Genomic DNA, 24,773 nt, shown 5'->3' with positions numbered 1-24,773 from the left:
GCGTCTTAACAAGTCGTGGCACATATTACTCAATAACATCTGCCAATTATGCTGTGCAAAATGACCCCCTTTCACACCTACCGTTACTTGCAAAAAAGACCTCGTTCGCACCTACCCTTGCCTGCTCTCCGAAATGTCGACAACAATCCCCATCGGAATTCATCAAGAAAGAAGTGAAAAACACAAACAAAGAAATGTCCGCAAGTTTATTCAAACAAATTTATTTTTAACCAAAACTTCTTCTACCGCATTCATATCTACCAGTAGCGACTTCTTGTTGTTTCGACAATGGCCCCTCAGTGTACGATTATAGGGTGGTAGTTTTCTGGAAAAAAACATGGCGGCCATTTTGATTATTTACGATTACACAACATATTTTTTACCAATTTAGCAGCCAGGATAGCGTTGTATCAATGTATAGCGCGCACCAGCTTTTTAATTTGAATTTTGGAGGTAAAACACTGCGCGCTATACGTGGAAACCTACGGTATCTTTATACTAGTAGTGCAAAGTTGCAGGTGTTTTTCAGCATGAAATAATTCAAATCCATGAGTAATAGCATTATCTCAGAAGTACATGGGTGAAAGTTGAAAATTCCTAAAATACTGAAAATCATAATCTGGGGGCCGATAGGGCCCCCGGTGGGTCCAGGGCAAGTGCCCTGGCTAGGGGGCCAGAGGCCCCCGGAAGCTCCTGCATAGCTTATTTGAAACAAAGAAATCACTTCTCCTGAGCTTAAAGACACCTGTATTTTTAAGTGATTCAAATCAGAAAAACAGTAAGTTTGGCTAAAAAATATCACAAACTATTTCTTTAAAATTTCATGTACATAAAATGTGATAGGCAAAATCTTTAAGAACACTAAACTTTCTAAACTATATACAAATATTTACAGTATAATATAGATCAATGAACATGTTATAGTTATACATTTTCTGTCTTGTACTTTTAAGTAATATATTTGTATATCTTATCTTGTTATTTTCTAATGATTTGATTTCCGCGTCCGGTAATTTTTCACATGCGTAACATCCTCGGCATGATACTTGAACGCCTTTTCCCATTTGATTGAACTTTATCGTTTTGAAACAGATATCACATTATATGTGCTACCTGGATTTTTTGTTTTTTTAAACAATTTCCCCATTTCTCTCCACGAGAGTCTCTTTCATGGAGCCATTCACATCGCCACTTGTTTCTCACACCACTTTCAAGTTCTTTTGTGTTATACCCGGGAGGCAAATACATGATTTGATTGTGTGTTTTTGGTTTCAGAAGTAAAGTTATTTTGACTTGTCCGCCATATTTTTTTTAGAGATAAGACCGTTTCGTAATGTCAATTTCCATTGATTGACCGATTTACGTAATCCAATCAAAACGCTTCTTTGGAAACTGAGTCAAGATTCCCGATTTACTTCGAGTTATTCCATGCGGTAAACCATTTCATAGACAAAGGAATCGTAAATTATCGGCAGATTTCGCCAGAATATTCTAATGAGGTGACGTCATGCTACCTGCCTTCTGCACGCGCAGAGGGTCTTTTGGCTCCTATCCGTACCCGATTCCTTTTGCGGGAGACATGTTATTTCGGCTCGTAGCCGTTACTGTTTTGATGGTTAACTTCAGGTCCGATAAAAATCAAAGGCAGGGGTTACCCCCCCCCCCCCCCCCCCCAATATCTTCTCAGATTTATACGATTTGGAAAAATGACCTGACTGCAGATCGAATTTAGGGAAATCCGTTATATTACGGAAAACTTTCACCCATGGAGGTATTATTAATGACGAAATGCTGTAAAAGCCTATCACACTGCAGGGAACTAAAGCTTTCAATTATATATCAATTAGTGAGAGTGGAAACATGCTGTAAAGCTTGCTTCCAAAATAAGTTATCTTTGCTATGAGAATAATTCATGTTCTTTTGTCCTCTGTTTTGTCAACTAGCCTGAATTAGGGTAGATGAGCAATCAAGTCTTGCCGAGTAGTTGTCTGACATTGCAGACACCTTTACAAGTAGATCTCATAGCTAAGTCTGCCCATCTCAAGGCAAAATGAGTTACAGAAAAGGCTTTATTATAGGAAGACATGACTGTGTTTTATGGTTGGATTCCTTAGAAATGTCTTTGGCACATTTACAGGTCATATGAAATCATCACTGCTGAAGCAAACCAAGTTCTCAGATCTTTATAACAACAGCTGGAGACCAGACAGACCTAGTAATACAACATAAATAAGCAAGACATGTGTCCATAGTGCACAGACGCCCTCATATTTCACTTTTTCGTCTCAGAAGCTGCTCATGTCAAACACAAGCTGTTTATGGCCAAACTTGATATCTTTGAAGTGTGCCCTTGACCTTTGAGGTAAGGAGTAGAGTAGAACATGACAGACATCATTTCATAATGAATTGCATTTGTGACAAATAATTTGAAAATCCATCAATAAGAAACACAGTTATTACTAAGATAGGACAGGTGGTTTTCAGCACTGTCTGCGCCCACGGAAAACAGAGGCACTCCCAAAGCAAACGGACCCGATCCCAAACTGAAATTATATTAAAAAAATCCCAATTTCCAAAAAAAAAAACATAAAAAATTTTTTTTTTTTTTTTTTTTTTTAGGAATGAAGTGTCTTATAACTTGTGTGACTAACCAGTGTTTGTTTTGGTTCCAAATAATTGCTATGAGGTTTTGACTGTACAGTTCTTATCTCAGAGAGTAACTGTAACTGAAAAACAAAACTGCAGTACTTGAATAAACGCTGAACATGCCCAATATTGCATCTGTTTATATAAAGAAGACAAAATAACAAATAAAAACAAATTTATTTGTTAAACCACAGAATAAATTCCCAATTTTGTTCCCAAATGAGCCGTTTCATCGAAGCAAAAATTCCCTAAATGGCCAATTTTGTCGATAAAAAATTCCCAATTTGGTCACACTCCTTTTCCCAAAATAGGCAGAAAACCCCCTGTAGGAATATAAAAGCTGTTTTATGGATACATTTGAATGTTGACCACTAATGGTGACCTTGACTTTGAAGCAGGGTGCAACACGCAACACGTTGTCTTGTAATGGTGGACATTTGTTCCAAGTTATTTCACAATCCATCAATGTATGGCAAAGTTATGGTAAGCAAACTAACAACTATGAATAACACTTCCCTTTGCAAAACCTTATTTAATATTCTTAAAGTCGTCTCACATGGTACAAACACTTCATTCATGACTTCAGTGGAAACAATTTTGATCTCAAATTTAACCTGGTGACATAGTTCTTGAACTCATAAGATCCTCATTCAAACTTGGCAAAAATATTGTCAAACATTCTGTTCAGGTATTATCAAGATTGAGTCATAAATGTGGCCTCTACTGTGGTGACAAGGGTTTTTCTTTTATTAAGATTTGACCTGGTGACCTAGTTATTGGATGCATGAGATCCAGATTAAATCTCAGCCTGAAGGTCATCCACATAAACCCATTTCCTCATAATTAAGTAAAAAATGTGGCCTTCAGAGTGGTAAGAAGGTTTTTCTAAGATTTGCCCAGGGACCTAGGTCATGGAAACATGTGATCAATATGCAAACTAGATATTGCCTAGATAAACATCCTAACCAAGTTTCATCAAGATTGGGTGGAAATCAGGTCTCTCAAGTGGTAAAAAGCAAAAAGCCCCCTACAAACCACATACACCTCACATTGGACATTGCACGCAGGCTGACAGAAAATGATGCAAAAGATCCCCTTGAGCACTTGGTGCTTAGATAAGATCAATATATATAATTTTTGAGACAGGGAATGGGGTTGAATGAAAGACTCAAATTTGGCTGAAAAAACCTCAACAACACTGCCATTGCTGACGAAACTTAATCGAATAGGAGTTGAAGCAATATAATTATGTTGCATAAATCAGATTTGCAAAAGATGCTGAATCTGCATAATATTAGCCTGGTTTTGTTAATAAATGCGTACATTGTAGATAAATCAGATAGGATACAGATTCAGCATCTTTAAGACAGGGGAAACTGGTCTTGTAGTCAGTGTTCAAGAAACCTTTTATCAACCTGTCTGCATGTCAGATGACTTCTATCTAAGTGGCATCTTTGGTCTCAAATGTGATTTGCAAATCCCTTACCAGAAGAGACTGCAAAATCACTTTGAAAACCATTACCCAATTACATGGTGCAAATCTCTTGCACTGTTTGTCTGACTGTCAACAGTCTTAGTACATGAAACAACAGCACAGCTAAGCTTATCTGCTCTAACAGGCTGCAGGTATTACAGCACAAGAAAAGCTCTGCTTCCTTCTGATAACTACCAGGCATGAAATCCACCAGTTATTTCACTCATTGTTTTGATAAAAGCTTTGGAAGAAATATGTCTAAGGCCAAAAAAAAGAGGTCCGTATCGGGTGGCCCAACCGTGTCTCCCGAATCAGCGCCGACCCTCAACTTTTTATTGGGGTCGCAAAAAAAAAGATTTTTTTGTTTGTTCATTTTCGTTCATATTAAATGTAATATCAAGCAAACAAAGCATATATATATATATATATATATATATTCTTATTAAAAGCTTTAGTAGCCTTCCATTTTAGTACCAAAAAAAAAATCGCTACCTACCGACCCTGTTTTTTTCCCAAGGAGACCAGAAACAGATCTTCCTTTTTTTTGGCCTAAGGTATGGATTTTGGGTGGTCAGGGCAGATATTTTTTTGGCATAGCAGTCTAACCCAGCTTTTCACCTTAAATTTCCTCTAACAACTGCTTAAAAATGGTTGGTAAATTCCATGCCAGAAGACCTGAATGAATACATCCGAATATTTAATTGATTTGAGAGAAAACCCAAAGAAAAATTGCCACATTACTCGGTCCTTTTGGAGATGTATAGGATGTAAAACTCTTTACGTGTTACGGAACATCCAAATATTCTTGACATGTTCATAAGAAATATAGATACAAATTATTGCCAAGTTAAATACTAATTTAATTCCATCCAGCAGAATTGCAGGGTTAGTTTTTGGTCAGAACATCATCAGGGGACGCGGGAATGGACTACCAATTAAGCCTTATGATGATAACACAGTATAATGCTTCACAAAATAAAATTAACATTATTTCTAGAGTGAGAAATGAATGAAAACCTATTGGTTAATGCCAATAATTTGCAATGTGAGAAAAAAAAACTACCAAAATAGTAAAAAAAAATCTGAGGCAAGAACTGTGTTAATTAAAGTAAATTAAAAGAAGTAAAAAATTCCCATCATAATGCATCAAGGTTGCAAAGATGGCAAAGGGAAATATCTCAATGTAACTTGGAACAAAGGTTTACTTACAGACACAATCTCTAGCATCTCATTCCTGGATATAAATCCATTGCTATCCAGGTCGTACATACTGAAGGCCCACTTAAGTTTCTGTTCTAAACGTCCACGAGACGTGACACTGAGGGCACATATAAACTCGCGGAAATCTATCGTGCCATCATTGTTCGCGTCAAACGTACGGAAAACATGCTCTGCAAATTTCGACGCATCCCCATATGGAAAGAAGTTTCCGTAGATCTTCTTGAACTCCTCGACAGTGAGGTGTCCCGAGGGGCAGTCCTTGAGGAAGCCCTTGTACCACTCCTGCAGCTCCTCATCTGTGAACTCGGTGTTCTGTCTCAGGTCTTGCAGCACTTCCGGCTTGAGCTTGCTGTTGGCTTTACCCATCCTGTATGCTGTTCACACCTGCAAACAAACACAATAATTAGGATGTTTTACAACACACACGACTTATATTTAGTCATTATATATTTATGTGAATTAAGAACCCATTCTATTGGATGGTTTGTATATTGTGTGCCAGATAAAAACTGTATCATTGAAATGTTAAATTAGGTATCAGCTAAACTTTGTAAGATTTTTCAAGTTTCTTTTTTAAAAAATTCTTAGCATTCTTTTTAAGTGTTTATGAGCAATACAGCCACCTCCTGATACCACCCTTGTAAGATTTTTTTTTACAGATGATCTGTTAAAATAAATATTTGTTAAATGTTATGATGTATTTAAATATATATTTTAATTTATGTGGTTCATTAAATGCTTGAAGAACACTTCAGTCCTGTTTCTGTAAATCTTGGGAAAAGCAAACAATCATGCAAGCGGGGTATTTTAAAGTTAAGTTTGATCTCTGATTATTTCTAAAAGAGTTATTTTATAACATTAATTGTTACAGAATGCTAACATGCAATTTAATTCCCAAATATGTCAATAACATACAAGAATAGAGTAATGTCAAATATGTGACAGAAAACTGAGAATTGCACTTAATTCTAATGTCCCCTAAAGATTAAACCAACAGGGTCATTGATAAACATATATTAATGTATTTTAAATAACAACAAATTGAGTCTAATAGAGCCATTTAAAATCATCTGAATGTGAACCAATTATGTGAACATCACCACAAGAAGGTTAAACTACGGTTAGCCATCCTACTTTTTTATATAGCTAATACATTTTTTACATATAGTTCCCCAAAGTTAATAAACACTTTACCAAACTGATCAATAATCATTAACATTTGCACGCACTAATAAACAACAAACTTAACTATTAAACCAAAACAAAAAGAAAATGTTTCAAGCTGTTTTGAGTTTTACATAACTCCCTATGGTAGAAAATATCACCCTTTATTCAGAATGACATGAACATTTGAATATATATCTAAATAATAAAAAATAAAGAAAGAAAGAATAAAACAAAAAGAAAACCTAATTGACAGGTTGGCACATACTTTATAGTCACACCACCTAGACATAAAGACCAGGCCCAATTTCAGGTCTGCATTTAATAGAGACTATGTTAAAGTCCATTTAATTTGAAATACAAGCACACAGACTATAAAAATCTCATCAAACTAGATGCTATCTGTTTAGACAAGTTTTTAAGAGACCTATGAAAACATTTTATAGCAATTTATAGCAAAAGATAAACATTGAATATTGACATGATTTCAAAAGTAACTGCTTCAGTTATAACTGGAACTAGGAAAACAATTGACTATGCTGTTAACACTTATCATCACATGTGGACACTTCATCAAAACCTTTGGAAAACCTAATAAGATCCTCATTAACCGGTTAATGTTTGATTGTGATTGTTAACTTGAGTTTTTCTTCCTTTTTTCAAGCAGTATTTCAGTCACATCGTTGATGGTCAGTTAACCCTTGGCATGCTGGAAAATTTGTTGTCTGCTAAAATGTTGTCTGTTGAATTTCAAAAATTAGCATTTTCTTCGATTTTTTTTTCAAAGAATACTATCAGAATAGCACAAACAGTTTGGATCCTGATGAGATGCCACATTCTGTGGCGTCTCATCTGGATCCAAACTGTTTGCAAAGGCCTTCAAAATTTGGTTCCAGCACTAAAAGAGTTAACCAACTGTTCTTGGGTTAGCTTGTTTACTACATATGCCAGTAACTGACAACTGGCCCTCTTAAATCAGAGATTGAGGGCATGGATCACTGTCCAAGGATTTTATCACCAATCTTCAGTCAAGTAATGGGGCTGCACAGGGGATCACACCTGTGATCCTCCGAATTGTAGAGCTCTACCAACTGAGCAAGCAAATATGACAGTTTACTGTTGTAATTTGGAAGAAGACTCCTAAATCATTGACATAGAGCCTCATAATTCATGTCAACACACTTATTCAATTTATTACAAAGAAAGTTTCCATTCTGCTCAATCTTTTAAAAAGGTCAAATCATTCTTTTTTTTCTTTGTTTACATTTCTATAGTATTCTTATTGAAACAGAACTGTTTAAACTCTTGCCAAGAAAATATTATTTTTTTTTTATGAAAAACCACACAGACATTTCTTATACTTTTATTACCTCAAAAAACATGAAACTCCCAAATGAACACACCTTCAAAAACTGAGACCTTTACTTTTGTATGACCTAAACGTAATAGCGCAATTCAAATCTTGCCAGTATAAGCTCAAATGTTCATTTCATGTTCCCCTGGTCAGACCTACATATTCTTAAATGTCACAACATAAAAAATCAATCAATGGGATAAATCAATATCTACGTACATGTAGCAAATTACCTTATTCCTTTTGCAGTTAACTACTTTAAAGTATCAATTCCACATTTGCACTGCGAATCAAATACAAAATACACGCAATATCCATCTCAGTGAAATATCAATACCACAATATAATGTATGCAGCACGATTTTTGTCCATAATACTATTGGGTGAGTAATTATAGTGAAGGTGAATGCTGATTTCCCACAAATGCATGAAAGAAGAACAAAAATAACTTCATGAGAAATATTACCTGTATACCCACTTTCACAGCCAATTATTAAGCTGGCAATATCAGGCAGCCTGTTAAGAACCAGTGCTGGTTTTAAAATCCAAATGTATGTAGTATACATATTACTAATGTAATGATATAGATAGGATACAATTCATTCTTTCTGCATATGCTAGCAAAACAGAACTACTTACTGTTCAAAAAGTATACCAATATCATTGAATATTCCAATGCTAAATATTTATGAGTTTTTGACAAAAAGTGCATCGCAAAAAAAACCCCACAAAATAACAGTTATAAAAATAATGATAGAACTATTACTTCTACTACAAATATATAACTACTTTTACTTATATACCACTGTATTTACTACTAATAAAATAACCATTTATATACTGCAATTACATAGAGACAAGCAAAAGAAGCAAGATAACGCAATCAATTGTGAATAAACAATAACAACAATCAGAAAATAAAGAAAAGAAAAATAATTGACAAACCATTACCAAAGTGTTGATTGTAACCTACACCACAACAATCACAGAGATGTTTCAGCTGAGCATGTAACCTACACCACAACAATCACAGAGATGTTTCAGCTGAGCATGTAACCTACACCACAACAATCACAGAGATGTTTCAGCTGAGCATGTATTATGTTGGAAAAATTGTAAGGCTTATTTGTGGAAGTAAATCTCTCAGCTTTACTCCAGAAATTATCACTGTCATAAATTGCTTTTATCTACCTAAGTTATGACTCAAGCAATAAATCCTCACCTAAGATCAATAGTATATTATTCTCGATTTGCCTTGCTGTATTAAATCTCAATTACTCTTGCTTACTGATGACATATGCTTAAAACCACATTTGATTTGCAAATGGCTCTCTTGGACTTTAAAGCCACACAACTTGCCTCTGACCTTGAAATGAAATACATGTTAATCAATACATACAGATGCAATTTGAAAATAGTGCAAAATAGTCATTAAATCGAGGATTGAAGACAAACTGTTGTAACTGTTTTGTACTTTAATTGAGATACAATAGTTTTACACTCAACCCCCATCTGTGCCAAAAAAGAGTTTGCGGAAGAGTAATGTGTTGAATACAGTCTGTGCTGCACGAAACCACTGACTCATCAGCTGGGAGCCGCCCATCAACAAGTGTTTCATCCTTTAATCCCAGGACACTCTCCGGGCGGTGGAACCGCAGTGCTGATCAGGCACTACGGGTCAGTGGTTAGCTGCCAGCTCTTCTCCTCCCTCTTAATCCATAGCCAACTGGACGCTCTCTCTGCTGCTTGGCCTAGTCTCCCAACAGCTCTCTTTCTCTCTCCTCCCCTGATTCCTAGGGCACTTAGCATCCTCCACAGTGATTGTGCGGGAAAGCCTCTGGCGCCAATTTCGATCGGGAACAGCCATGTTTTCCAACCGCGAGAACTGCACTGGTCTAAGAGATCAGTGTATTTGGTTTTCTTCTGCTCATATGCCATGTCGCACCTTGATTCCCATGGGACGGTGAGTTCAATGGTCACCAGCTTCTTGTGTTTGGTGGACCATATCACTATGTCAGGCCTCAGTGTAGTTTGGACAATCTCGGGAAAGACCAGCTTCTTCCCTAAGTCAACTTTCATCTCCCATTGGTCTGATTCATCTAAGATCGACGTGTTTCTAGGAGCTTGCTTTGTGGTTGTTTCCCCTGCCTTGACAAAGTTGATCTTTGTAGATGCTGTTTTCTTTGCTGTTCTTTTCTTCCTTCTCTCGCGCTCAAGTACATCTGCTAGCTACCTAAGGACAGCATCATGTCTCCATCTGTAGCGGCCCTGTGTCAGCGAAGTCTGACATGATGACAGGATTATTCCATGGTGCCTGGCTTGTTACAAAGACTACAACTTGGGTCTTCCACTAGACCCCATCTGTGGAGGTTGGTTGGGGATGGCAGCAGGTCGTAAACTGACCTTAACAGGAATTTGAGTCTTAGCGGCTCATACTGCCAGATGTCTGCCCAAGTCAACTTCCTCTCTGTTTTTGTCCATTTATTCCAGGCACATTGTCCACCCATTTCAACTGAACGGGCTCTTCTGCTCTCCTCTTCGCTCACCCTGATTTCCTTCTGCACCATCTGACTCCTCTCCCTTTTATCTGCCCTACTCCATCGCTGTGGTTTTATCATACCAAGCCCTTGTCTGCCCTCCGTAGCAGTTCCGACGATGTCTTTGTGTCTCAGTATACTTTCAGCTTGGGACACCGCCTGGCTTGCCAACCACTTCCTTCCGGTTCTAGTCTCTATGCCTGCCATCCTGATCAGATCATCAGAAGATTCTTTCAGTGTCACCACCATCCTGGCCTTAGCAACTTTGTACTCCTCAACAACTGATGATATTGGGAGTTGGAGCTGGTTGGTCCTCCCATACAGTCCGATGCTGGTGAAACTTGGTGGGACCCCTAGCCATCTACGGAGGTATCGGTTGATGGTTCTTTCAAAGCCTTCCACAGTAGAAACTGCTATCTCATACAGCATTAGAGGCCACATGAGTCTTGGTAACAATCCATGTTGGTATAACCATGTCTTGAATTTCCCAGGAAGTGATGTCTGGTCTATCTGCTTCAGACCTTCTTGGAGTTGGTTCTTGGTGTGGTTTGTGCTGCTTGTGTCGTTAAGGCTGGCATCGTACCATTTTCCTAGGCATTTGATAGGATTGTCTACTATGGATGGTATGTCTTCGCTCTGTACCTGGAGGGTGAACTTTTGAGTAACCTTTCCCTTCTTGATTACCAAGCTCCTCGATTTCTTTGGTTTTAACTTCATTCTTGCCCAAGTCACTGTCTCATCCAATGCTCTAAGAACCCAACGAGCTTGCACGTGTGTCGTTGCAGTTACGGTGAGGTCATCCATAAAACCTCTATTGGATGGGAGGTATATCCCGGAGGTTGTCTTTGGTCCTCTGGTTTCCCTCTTTGCAGCATTGATAATTAAGTTCATTCCCATCACGAATAACACGACTGAAATAGTGCAGCCTGTTACTATTCCTTTCTCGAGCCTTATCCAAGGTGTTGACTGTTCTCCTACAGCAAACCGTAGTTGTATGTTACTGAAGTATCCATTGATAATCTGTTGCACATGGTCTGGGATGTGGTAGTGCTTCAGTGCGATCTCAATTAGCTTGTGTGGTATGGAGCCATACGCATTGGCAAGGTCAAGCCAGACAACAGTGAGGTCTTTTTGGTTAACCTTTGCTTCCCTGATGATCTGGCTGAGGGCGCTTGTATGTTCCACACATCCAGAGAACCCTGGGACGCCTCCCTTTTGCACTGAGGTATCAATGTATTGGTTTGATGTCAGATACTTCGTCATTCTCTTGGCCAGCACAGCAAAGAAGATTTTCCCCTCAACGTTCAGTAAGGAAATGGTTCTGAATTGGGTGACGGTCTTCGAATCCTTTTCCTTTGGTGTAAATATTCCTTCTGCCTGTTGCCAACAATCTGGAACTTTACCTTTCCTCCAAACCACTTTCAGAAGATTCCATAAGCGTCGAAGAAGTTTAGGGCACATCTTATACACCTTGTAAGGGATACCATTTGGTCCTGGGGCCGACCCTGCTCTTGCCTTTTGAACTACTTCTGAAACCTCTTTCAGTGTAGGTTCCTTGGTGTCTAGAGGTGTTGTGGGTTCTGGTACTGGTTCTATTCTCTGGCAGTTGCCTAACGGTACGTCTCGGATATCATCAGAGTGCGTTTCAGTTAGGAACTGTGTAATTTCTTCCATGCTGCTCTCTAGCTTGCCCGATTTCTCTTTGTCTAGCAGTTTATTAGAGAACTTGAATGGATTTGCAATGAACTCAGCACGACGTTTGGCCTTTTTCCTTCTTTTCTCACGAAGTTGTTCTGCCTTGCATAGGTTTAAAAGTTGTTCCCTCTGGCTGTCTCTTAACTGCTTCAGCCCTGGCTTTTCTTCTTCCTTGGCATGCCTATATCTCCTTCGCAAAACCTTCAGAACACTCCTGATGCCCTTTATCTGTCGTTGCCTTCTATTCATCTGTACAGGTTTCTTGGTGGTTTTCTGGATAGTCAGACCGAATCTTTCTTTCCCAACTGTGTAGACAAGGTTGGTTAAAGCAACCAGCTTTCTCTCTACTGCTCCTTGGAGTGATGTCTCCAGTATTGCATGAAGGTCATCGTCCAGGTCTTTCCATGCTTTCTTGTCTGATGTTTTCGGCCAGGATATTCTTGGCTTCCTCGGAGATTCATCACCCTTGTGAGCTGTTGTGGAGTGTGGTAAGTCGGTGTTTGCCTCTGGGTCATTCTGTGTTCTCAGTAACGCCAGTAGTGGGTCTTCATCATCGAAGACTTCTTGAGCATCCGTTCCCGATCGCAATGTGTTTGTATCCAGCATGTCAGCCGCTAAGAGGTCCCCAGTACTGTGGGTTTGTTCCTGACTAGGATCCTCCACCGTCTCACCAGACATTACATCTGTGCGCTGCTGTCGTGCTGTCTGCCCACACATAGTTCTCGCTTGATGTATGCGCAAGCCCCTGAGATTCTTGCAGACTTTTCCACACCTACACTTTGTTTCTGCCTTCTTTCCAGTCAAAGTCGATTGAACTAGCCGTGTCGTTACCGTTGAGTCCGTCCGTGTAAGTCTTTCATCCTCCCCCCCTCTCGGAAGACTTTGGGGGTATTCTTCTGTAATGGAGTCTGTAGCTGAATAATGGTTGTCCTCTTACGCAGACTGCATTCTGGGATGCTACCCCATCCTGCACCTGGCCAGTCTGTTCCTGGTTGTCATCTGTCTTTCCAGTGTCACCAATCTATTCTCGGTTGCCATCTAGTCTTTCCTAGAAGTCACTGGTTCCCCAGATAAGTAATGTGTTGAATACAGTCTGTGCTGCACGAAACCACTGACTCATCAGCTGGGAGCCGCCCATCAACAAGTGTTTCATCCTTTAATCCCAGGACACTCTCCGGGCGGTGGAACCGCAGTGCTGATCAGGCACTACGGGTCAGTGGTTAGCTGCCAGCTCTTCTCCTCCCTCTCAATCCATAGCCAACTGGACGCTCTCTCTGCTGCTTGACCTAGTCTCCCAACAGCTCTCTTTCTCTCTCCTCCCCTGATTCCTAGGGCACTTAGCATCCTCCACAGTGATTGTGCGGGAAAGCCTCTGGCGCCAATTTCGATCGGGAACAGCCATGTTTTCCAACCGCGGGAACTGCACTGGTCTAAGAGATCAGTGTATTTGGTTTTCTTCCGCTCATATGCCATGTCGCACCTTGATTCCCATGGGACGGTGAGTTCAATGGTCACCAGCTTCTTGTGTTTGGTGGACCATATCACTATGTCAGGCCTCAGTGTAGTTTGGACAATCTCGGGAAAGACCAGCTTCTTCCCTAAGTCAACTTTCATCTCCCATTGGTCTGATTCATCTAAGATCGACGTGTTTCTAGGAGCTTGCTTTGTGGTTGTTTCCCCTGCCTTGACAAAGTTGATCTTTGTAGATGCTGTTTTCTTTGCTGTTCTTTTCTTCCTTCTCTCGCGCTCAAGTACATCTGCTAGCTCCCTAAGGACAGCATCATGTCTCCATTTGTAGCGGCCCTGTGTCAGCGAAGTCTGACATGATGACAGGATGTGTTCCATGGTGCCTGGCTTGTTACAAAGACTACAACTTGGGTCTTCCACTAGACCCCATCTGTGGAGGTTGGTTGGGGATGGCAGCAGGTCGTAAACTGACCTTAACAGGAATTTGAGTCTTAGCGGCTCATACTGCCAGATGTCTGCCCAAGTCAACTTCCTCTCTGTTGTTGTCCATTTATTCCAGGCACATTGTCCACCCATTTCAACTGAACGGGCTCTTCTGCTCTCCTCTTCGCTCGCCCTGATTTCCTTCTGCACCATCTGACTCCTCTCCCTTTTATCTGCCCTACTCCATCGCTGTGGTTTTATCATACCAAGCCCTTGTCTGCCCTCCGTAGTAGTTCCGACGATGTCTTTGTGTCTCAGTATACTTTCAGCTTGGGACACCGCCTGGCTTGCCGACCACTTCCTTCCGGTTCTAGTCTCTATGCCTGCCATCCTGATCAGATCATCAGAAGATTCTTTCAGTGTCACCACCATCCTGGCCTTAGCAACTTTGTACTCCTCAACAACTGATGATATTGGGAGTTGGAGCTGGTTGGTCCTCCCATACAGTCCGATGCTGGTGAAACTTGGTGGGACCCCTAGCCATCTACGGAGGTATCGGTTGATGGTTCTTTCAAAGCCTTCCACAGTAGAAACTGCTATCTCATACAGCATTAGAGGCCACATGAGTCTTGGTAACAATCCATGTTGGTATAACCATGTCTTGAATTTCCCAGGAAGTGATGTCTGGTCTATCTGCTTCAGACCTTCTTGGAGTTGGTTCTTGGTGCGGTTTGTGCTGCTTGTGTCGTTAAGGCTGGCATCGTACCATTTTCCTAGGCTTTGCATGACTGTTTTGCATAATGAAAATAGTAAATGTGTGCTTCGTTATAATCACATAACACAGCACTCCTTAAATGTCACAGGGGTAGGTCAGCCAACTAAAGCATTCCAAAAGACGTAGTGTGACCTGTAAATGAACTCTGAAATACACACATACACGTGCACAGCACAGCAGCTAAGGCAATTAATTAGCAACCTTAATAACAGTTGATTCCTTATCAGATCAACTGGTCCAATGGAATAACCCAATACCATTTTATTAAGTGATCAGTTGAACCATTATTTCATTATGTAAAGCAGAAACACAATTATTAAAAGAAAATGTTTAAATTTTATATGCATATAAATTCCATTTAATTCTTGTTTCATACTCATAATAAATACCGTATTAACTTAGACAAATCTGAAACTTAACAAACAAGATGTGTTTGTGAAACACAATGTCCCCCTATATGACGTTTGACCTTGTAGGATGACCTTGACCTTGACCCTTTACCACTCAAAATGTGCAGCTCCATGAGATACACATGCATTTCAAATATAAAATTGCTAGCTTCAATATTGCATAAGTGACATTACATGAGCAATTTTGACCCATATATTTGATCTTGAAGGATGACCTCGACCTTTTACCACTCAAAATGTGCAGCTCCATGAGATACACATGCATGCCAAATATCAAGTTGCTATCTTCAATATTGCAAAAGTACTCATAAAATGAGCGATTTTGGCCACATATATTTGACATCTGACCTTGATGGATGACCTTGACCTTGACCTTTCACCACTCAAATTGTGCAGCTCCATGAGATACACATGCATGCCAAATATCAAGTTGCTATCTTGAATATTGAAATACTGCAAAGTGTACATAAAATTAGCGATTTGGACCCATATATTTGACCTTTGACCTTGAAGGATGACCTTGACCTTTCACCACTCAAAATGTGCAGCTCCATGAGATACATATGCATGCCAAATATCAAGTTCCTATCTTCAATATATCAAAAGTTATTGCAAATGTTAAAGTTGGCGCGAACCAACCATTGTGACCAACCAACAGACCAACAGACCGGGCAAAAACAATATGTCCCCCACTACTATAGTGGGGCCACGACTTTTTTTTTTATTGGTTTACAAAAATTATTTTGAAAATGGTCCATCGGGCGGTCGAAAAAAAAAAAAAAAAAAAAAACATCGGAAAAAAAAGTTAATACTAATAACATCAGAACAAAGACAACATATCTTTTATAACCTTAACACAGAGACAAAAAATCAAATTATGCAATGAAACACATCTATATCTTCAAATGAAATGAGTCCTAAAAGCACCTTTTGTAACATCAGGCAATTTTAAACACTCCATTACATGACATGCGTTCTTCTCCCATTAAAACGAAAAACTGCGCTTCATTTCCATAATTCGATGCGCTTCATTACGCAATGCAATGCCCGTTGCATAAATCTTATATAAGATAAACTACTCATACACAAATTACCCGGTATGTGTTTGCTCTTACTCGACTTATGAGATCGTACATGAAAAAAAATCGAGGTAGATCGATCCATGCGTCGGCGCGGTAATGTTTGTCAAAGTTATTGTTGTCATGAAAACTCGTTGATTTACAACGCAAAACGTCTTATTTGAACTGATGCGAATTAATTTAATCATATTTGTCAACTTCGCTTTTGCTTTATTTTGATAATTTAATCCAAAGTTTAATGTTAGCAAGTGTTTTTTTACCAGAATTGTAAACAAGGAGTCAGTTAAAGTCTTCCGAAAATGTGCAGTCTGTGTGAATTGACAGTTTGACGTCATCAAAGGAAAGCCGCTTTCTGTCGGAAGCAATAAAGCGACAAATTTCGCGCCGAAAAAATTGGCTTCCTTTGTCTAGCAATCAACATGCCGAACCAATCGTGTGTTTGTTTCTCAATTGCAATCCTCCAATTTAATAAAAGCACGTGCATAGCTCCGCCTTCGAATCTTTTGCCGAGAACGGAGGCGGAGTTTAATGGTTAATTGAGCTAGTGTTTTACGCAAGTTGAGTTCCGATTTGCCGAAATTACTCGGCCCTAAGCATTGAAACGACAAATACATTTATCAATGATTTTCCGAGATATACCGATTTGTTCCGATTTCCAAACTTTCTGTACAGTTCCTATAAACTATGGCGGACGTGTTTACAAAATTCCTAAACACATATATCGTAAATAATGGCAGTGTTTTATTGGATTATTTATACTAATTATCAAATACTTTTTTATCTACTATAATATCGGGTTTGTTTAATATAATTAACATGTTAAACAATATAGTTGCGTCACAGACTCGGAAATAAATTTTGATGGGGTCGACATTTTACTGACGCTGATTTTCTTATTGTCTGTAATTTTTACCCGAAATAAATTTTGAGAAGTGCCCATAAAAGGACTGGTACATAATGTGTCACATTGAAAAATATCCCGATCTCTGCAATATATGTGAACCAATCGTTGATTGTACTTACTTGATTTTATTCGCAACCGTACTCAAACCGGATCGTTTTATTTTCTCGTTTCGCTCGTTTTGCAGTGCGGTCGGGAATAAAATATTTAAAAAAAAGACGATTTTCCGATTTTATTTTTTTTCCCTTTTTCCAAAAATTAGGGTCGGCGGTTTTGTAAACCAAGAAATATAAAAGCCGTGGCCTGGAGGACATAAAAACAACAAAAAGGCTGTTTTGATAATTTTTGATATTTTTGTGATTGAAACATGTTTAAATAATACTTAAATTAATATTAAAGCAAGCTATTTGAATTGATGGCAAATTTTGCATTTTGACTCAGAACTAGGTCAATAAATAGTCAAGGTAAGAAATAATGGACTATCAATAAACGTAGATAACACAGTATAGCTTTAAAGATGAGGAAAAAACTACCAAAATAGAATAGTATCATGATAAATGGAAATTGTTAAATTAGCTTACCAAAAATATTTGCCGTGCTCTGTCAGTCCATATGGAAGTCTTTCTTTAAAGACTGAATAGGCTACAGAATTTACCAGTTTGCTATAAATACCACAGTTTGACTTTACTTCTGTATTAAAAATTGTTGTGCTTAGATGTTCCATTTATAAGAAACAAAGAGATTTTTAAGAGACCTGCGACATGCGAGGATGGGTCTTATGCCATATGAGGCAATCCTAGCTATAGCCCAGCCTTTGCACCTTGCAGTCTGGTCAGAAGATACCTAATGACTAGCTATAGCCCAGCCTTTGCACCTTGCAGTCTGGTCAGAAGATACCTAATGACTAGCTATAGCCCAGCCTTTGCACCTTGCAGTCTAGTCATAAGATACCTAATGACTAGCTATAGCCCAGCTTTTGCACCTTGCAGTCTGGTCAGAAGATACCTAATGACTAGCTATAGCCCAGCCTTTGCACCTTGCAGTCTGGTCAGAAGATACCTAATGAGACCACAAAACCTTGCAGAATTTATAGAGGACAGCGCATGACATGGCTATGAAAGTGTGATTTGAATGTGTAAACTGTGTGTAATTTAAATATTTAAATACCATATATTTTCATGGTGAAAACATAAACTCATAATAAGCCATGTGAGGACACATGATGCGATCTCCCGTAGTTAAATTTTTATTGATGAACATTTATGAGTGGTTTGAATAATTATACACTCACTTAATTACACGGTGAATATCGGACTAACAAGTGACTAGTGACCTGAAAATCAATAGGGGTCATCTGCGGGTCACGATCAATGTACCTATGAAGTGTCATGATCCTAGGCAAAAGCGTTCTTGAGTTATCATCCGAAAATCATTTTACTATTTCGGGTCACTGTGACCTTGACCTTTGACCTTGTGACCTCAAAATCTATAGGGGTCATCTGCAAGTCATGATCAATCTACCTATGAAGTTTCATGATCCTAGGCGTATGCGTTCTTGAGTTATCATTCGAAAACCATTTTACTATTTCGGGTCACCGTGACCTTGACCTTTGACCTAGTGACCTCAAAATCAATAGGGGTCATCTGCGAGTCATGATCAATCTACCCATGCAGTTTCATGATCCTAGGCGTATGCGTTCTTGAGTTATCATTCAAAAAGCATTTTACTATTTCAGGTCACCGTGACCTTGACCTTTGACCTAGTGACCTCAAAATCAATAGGGGTCATCTGCGAGTCATGACCAATGTACCTATGAAGTTTCATGATCCTAGGCCCAAGCGTTCTTGAGTTATCGTCTGACAACCACCTGGTGGACGGACAGACCGACCGACAGACCGACATGAGCAAAGCAATATACCCCCTCTTCTTCGAAGGGGGGCATAAAAAAAAACAATTGTAACCTTTGTTTTTAATTAAATTATATAAAAATGTATTTTTTCTAACTTCATTTCAGAGTCAGGAAAAACTTTGAATATCTTTTTTAAAGATATTTCTAGTTCAAACAAAGCTTCATCTTTGTTAAATCATAAGTGGAGTTTGTATGTATTCTGTATAAAATTATGAGAGATTGTAAATTAATGTAATTTTCCTTCTTGATGTTTTTGCAAAATCTCACCACTGTAGACAATTAAAAGAAAATTAAATTGGTGTTTGAATTTTTAGTGGCCTTTCAATTGGCATGCGTTTATAAAACTTCATGTCTCGTGACTGTGATATTAAATACAATCAAAGAGCAAACAACTGCAGTGCCTTCAGTGCTTTGATATTGTGGTGTGATGGCCTCTCTGTACTCAGTTTTCAGTCAATACTATAAACAAGAGCACTGAAAACTGTATTGTGGCAACATTAAAGCTCTGTTACACTTTGTAATTAGACTGACTTAATGGTCAGGAAATATGGTCCAAAGACCAAGGAAACAAACCAAATGCAAACCTTAAACCAATGGAAAGGAAGAGGGTTTTTTGGTCCTTCAAATTTCCACAATAACACTGGTATGCCAAACTTAACATGGACACTGAGTTGAGGGTAATGGAGTTTGAACATGATCCATAAATAATCATCATCACAATAAAGGGAAGAAAGTGTTGATGATTCACTAATTATGAGTTTGTAAGGCTCAATAGGATGACTGGAACTCAAACAGGACAATAGTTGAAATTGGTGTTACTTGAATAATTCATTTGTATTGAGTGGGACTGAAACTGCACCATAGCTGTCATTGACGTTACTTGAATAATTCCTTTGTATTGAGTGGGTCTCAAACTGCAGCATAGCTGTCATTATGTTACTAGAATAGTTCATTTGTATTGAGTGGGTCTCAAACTGCACCATAGCTGTCATTGACGTTACTTGAATAATTCATTTGTATTGAGTGGGACTGAAACTGCACCATAGCTGCCATTGATGTTACTAGAATAGTTCATTTGTATTGAGTGGGACTCAAACTGCACCATAGCTGTCATTGACGTTACTTGAATAATTCATTTGTATTGAGTGGGACTCAAATTGCACCATAGCTGTCATTGAAGTTACTTGAATAATTCATTTGTATTGAGTGGGACTCAAACTTCACCATAGCTGTCATTGACGTTACTTAAAAAGTTCATTTGTATTGAGTTTCACTCAAACTGCACCATAGCTGTCATTGATGTTACTAAAATAGTTAATTTGCATTGACTGGGACTCAAACTGCACGATAGCTGTCATTGATGTTACTAAAATAGTTCATTTGTATTGAGTGGGACTGAAACTGCACCATAGCTGTCACTGATGTTACAAGAATAGTTCATTTGTATTGAGTGGGACTCAAACTGCACCATAGCTGTCATTGATGTTACCAGAATAGTTCATTTGTATTGAGTGGGACTCAAACTAGAACATAGTTGTCATTGACGTTACTAGAATAGTTCATTTGTATTGAGTGGGACTCAAACTGCACCATTATTATATTAGCTGTATTGATATTACTACATCAGTTCATTTGTATTGAATGGGACTCAAACTGCATCATAGCTGTATTGATGTTACTACAATAGTTCATTTGTATTGAATGGGACTCAAACTGGACCATAGCTGTCACTGATGTTACTAGAATAGTTCATTTGTATTGAATGGGACTCAAACTGGACCATAGCTGCATTGATGTTACTAGAATAGTTCATTTGTATTAAATGGGACTCAAACTGGACCATAGCTGTCATTGATGTTACTACAATAGTTCATTTGTATTGAATGGGACTCAAACTGCACCATAGCTGTATTGATGTTACTACAATAGTTCATTTGTATTGAATGGGACTCAAACTGCACCATAGCTGTATTGATGCTACTACAATAGTTCATTTGTATTGAGTGGGACTCAAACTGGACCATAGTTGTCATTGATGTTACTATAATAGTTCATTTGTATTGAGTGGGATTCAAACTGCACCATAGCTGTCATTGATGTTACTTTAATAGTTCATTTGTATTGAGTGGGACTCAAACTGCACCATAGCTGTATTGATGTTACTACAATAGTTCAATTGTATTGAGTGGGACTCAAACTGCACCATAGCTGTATTGATATTACTACAATAGTTCATTTGTATTGAATGGGACTCAAACTGGACCATAGCTGTCATTGATGTTACTAGAATAGTTCATTTGTATTGACTGGGACTCAAACTGCAGCATAGCTGTCATTGATGTTACCAGAATAGTTCATTTTTGTATTGAGTGGGACTCTACCGGCACCATAGCTGTCATTGATGTTACTACAATAGTTCATTTGTATTGAGTGGGACTCAAACTGCACCATAGCTGTATTGATGTTACTACAATAGTTCATTTGTATTGAATGGGGCTCAAACTGGACCATAGCTGTCATTGATGTTACTAGAATAGTTCATTTGTATTGAGTGGGACTCAAACTACTCCATAGTTGTCCTTGATGTTACTAGAATAGTTCATTTGTATTGAATGGGACTCAAACTGCACCATAGCTGTCATTAATGTTACTAAAATAGTTCATTTGTATTGAGTGGGGCTCAAACTGCAGCATAGCTGTCATTGATGTTACTAGAATAGTTCATTTGTATTGAGTGGGGCTCAATCTGCAGCATAGCTGTCATTGATGTTACTACAATAGTTCATTTGTATTGAGTGGGACTCAAACTGCACCATAGCTGTCATTAATGTTACTAGAATAGTTCGTTTGTATTGAGTGGGACTCAAACTGCACCATAGCTGTCATTGATGTTACTGGATTAGTTCATTTGTATTGAGTGGGACTCAAACTGCACCATAGCTGTATTGATGTTATTAGAATATTTCCTTTGTTTTGAGTGGGGCTCAAACTGCAGCATAGCTGTCATTGATGTTACTAGAATAGTTCATTTGTATTGAATGGGACTCAAACTGGACCATAGCTGTCATTGCTGTTACTTCAATAGTTCATTTGTATTGAGTGGGACTCAAACTGCACCATAGCTGTCATTGATGTTACTACAATAGTTCATTTGTATTGAGTGGGACTCAAACTGCACCATAGCTGTCATTGATGTTACTACAATAGTTCATTTGTATTGAGTGGGACTCAAACTGCACCATAGCTGTCATTAAATTTACTGGATTAGTTCATTTGCATTGAGTGGGACTCAAACTGCACCATAGCTGTATCGATGTTACTATAATAGTTCATGTGTTTTGAGTGGGACTCAAACTGCAGCATAGCTGTCATTGATGTTACTAGAATAGTTCATTTGTATTGAGTGGGACTCAAACTGCACCATAGCTGTATTGATGTTACTACAATAGTTCATTTTTATTGAGTGGGACTCAAACTGCACCATAGCTGTCATTGATGTTATTTCAATGGTTCATGTTTATGTTTCTGAAATCCCCTAATTCCAAATTATGGACCCAACTGCAAGAAAATGACATATAGCCCCATAAGAACAATCCTTCTCCATCTATAAAGACTGCAATCCAATTGTATTTTTTATATGCGCAACATTATGCATGCTCTGCTCACCTTCACATCTGGTTAAACAAATGGCTTCTATCGTTATAACAAGTTTACACTTTGAAGTTTTGACAAAGGCAGCAATTTGTTAAAAGAGAAATTTATTAATTAATGCAGAAAGAACTGTCTTGTCATTGTGATCACTATACACTGGCATAAAGATACATCACTTAGGTCAGACATAAAAGATGTCTAGGGCATCTTAGCTGTTGTCTTGTAATCTAAATCAGCTCAATATCAGATTCTGTGGGAGCGTTGACAATCTCTGCATGACACCCTGTATTCCTGGCACAATTTCTTATCCGTTAATGACATGCCTTTGATCAAAGATATTGCAGGATCACCACATTAGGCCTTTCAATAACAATGCAGCTATTATGCTCAGCGCTCTTCTGGATTTTGCCTGATTACCAATAGAATCTTCAATTTTGTTTGCTGTCCTATTTTTGATCAACAAGAGTGTTGCTGTTGCAAAGATATGCCTTTTTAGGGTTAAAACAAGAAACCGTCGGAGACAGGTGATGCTCCCCAAAGTTGTTTTTTTGTCACAATATTGCACTATATATTCAGATAAAAGGAAACGTCTTCAGGGCACAGTAGTTGGGGGGACAAGAATTTTTTTATAGAAAGTTTCAAAGGGCCATAACTCTGTGAAAAATCATCTGACCAGAACCCGCTGACAATATGCACATCTTCTCTTGGTAGTGAAGCTTCCCATAAAGTTACATTGAATTCCAGTCATTAGTTGCTGAGAAATAGCTCGGACAAGAATTGCAGTATATGTACAGTTAATGGAAAATTTCAAAAATTTCAAAGGGCCATAACTCTGTGAAAAATCATCCAACCAGAACCCACTGATAATATGCACATCTCCGCTTAGTAGTGAAGCTTCCCATAAAGTTTCATTGAATTCCGGTCATTAGTTGCTGAGAAATAGCCCTGACAAAAATTGTGCACAGACGGACAGACAGACAGACAGACAGACACACACACGGACAGACGTAGCGGCGACTATATGAAATCATAATAAATCTAAAAGCTTTGAATATTTTTATCATAATCTAGCTAATGTCAACACAACACTCCATATAACTATGGTCATCATGCTGCTTAGTTATTTTTAAATCCATAAATGCTGAACACAATAATGTGCTTGACATTTCTATATGGAAATAAAGCAAACTTGACCCAACATTATATCAATTTGACACATACAAATGACAGCTTGACTCCAACAAGGATATCAGTAAAACTGATGGATGCTCCCCAATGATGCTTTGTCGATATATGGTTTAATTGTGTGGAAAAAAGTGTGACCTTGAGAAAATCTATTATTAGCCTCAGTGACCTTGACCCCAGTGACCTCAAATCTCATCAAAAAGGTAGAGGTCCATGCAAGGTACCTACATTCCGAATATATAAGAGGTTGATCAAATATTGAAGGCGCTATGAGAAACTTTAAACAAAGTGTGACCTCTAGAAGATCTATTATTAGCCTTGATGACCTTGACCTTGACCCCAGTGACCTCAATCAAAAGGTAGAGGTCCATGCAAGGTACCTACATGCCAAGTATGTAAGAGATCAGTGAAATATTGAAGGTACTATGAGAAACTGTAACAAAATTGTGACAGCAAAATCTATTTTTAGCCTCGGTGACCTTGACCCCAGTGACCTCATCAAAAGGTAGGGGTCCATGCAAGGTACCTACATGCCAAATATGTAAGAGAACGGTAAAATATGGAAGGCGCTATGAAGAACTGTAACAAAATTGTGAGAGAAAAATCTATTATCGGTGACGATGACCCCAGTGACCTCAAACCTCATCAAAATGCAGAGGTCCATATAAGGTACCTACATGCCAAATATGTTAGAGATCGGAAATATATTGAAGGTGCTATCAGAAACTGTAACAAAATTGTGACGGAAAAATCTATTATCAGCCTCAGTGACCTTGACTCCAGTGACCTCAAACATCATCAAAAGTAGAGGTCCATGCAAGGTACCAACATGCCAAATATGTAAGAGATCGTTAAAATATTGAAAGCGCTATGAGAAACGG

The 24,773-nt window shown here is 38.5% G+C and overlaps 3 protein-coding genes across 5 annotated transcripts in view; all 3 read right to left on the bottom strand.

The window, feature by feature from the left end:
• Positions 1-24,773, bottom strand: part of LOC127862284 (neurocalcin homolog) — a 114,964-nt gene that overhangs the window by 25,494 nt on the left and 64,697 nt on the right. For 2 of the 3 annotated variants that reach the window (XM_052401350.1, XM_052401351.1), the window contains exon 3: positions 5,330-5,725. In XM_052401350.1, coding sequence (XP_052257310.1) covers positions 5,330-5,707 — 378 coding nt within the window. In that variant the 5' untranslated portion in view covers positions 5,708-5,725. Of the gene's footprint in view, positions 1-5,329; positions 5,726-8,810; positions 8,929-24,773 lie in introns of those variants that run through there. The other variant, XM_052401352.1, reaches the window with a different exon arrangement.
• Positions 10,160-12,808, bottom strand: LOC127861709 (uncharacterized). Its single transcript, XM_052400396.1, has one exon. It carries the CDS (start codon positions 12,806-12,808, stop codon positions 10,160-10,162), a length of 2,649 nt encoding a protein of 882 aa, XP_052256356.1.
• LOC127861708 (uncharacterized) lies at positions 13,298-14,767 on the bottom strand. Its single transcript, XM_052400395.1, has one exon. It carries the CDS (start codon positions 14,765-14,767, stop codon positions 13,298-13,300), a length of 1,470 nt encoding a protein of 489 aa, XP_052256355.1.

The sequence above is a fragment of the Dreissena polymorpha genome, chromosome 16 (genome assembly GCF_020536995.1).
Source record: "Dreissena polymorpha isolate Duluth1 chromosome 16, UMN_Dpol_1.0, whole genome shotgun sequence".
NCBI classification, from domain to species: domain Eukaryota; kingdom Metazoa; phylum Mollusca; class Bivalvia; order Myida; family Dreissenidae; genus Dreissena; species Dreissena polymorpha.
Note: the sequence above shows the minus strand (reverse complement) of the source record. Positions and strands in the feature narration are given on the sequence as shown.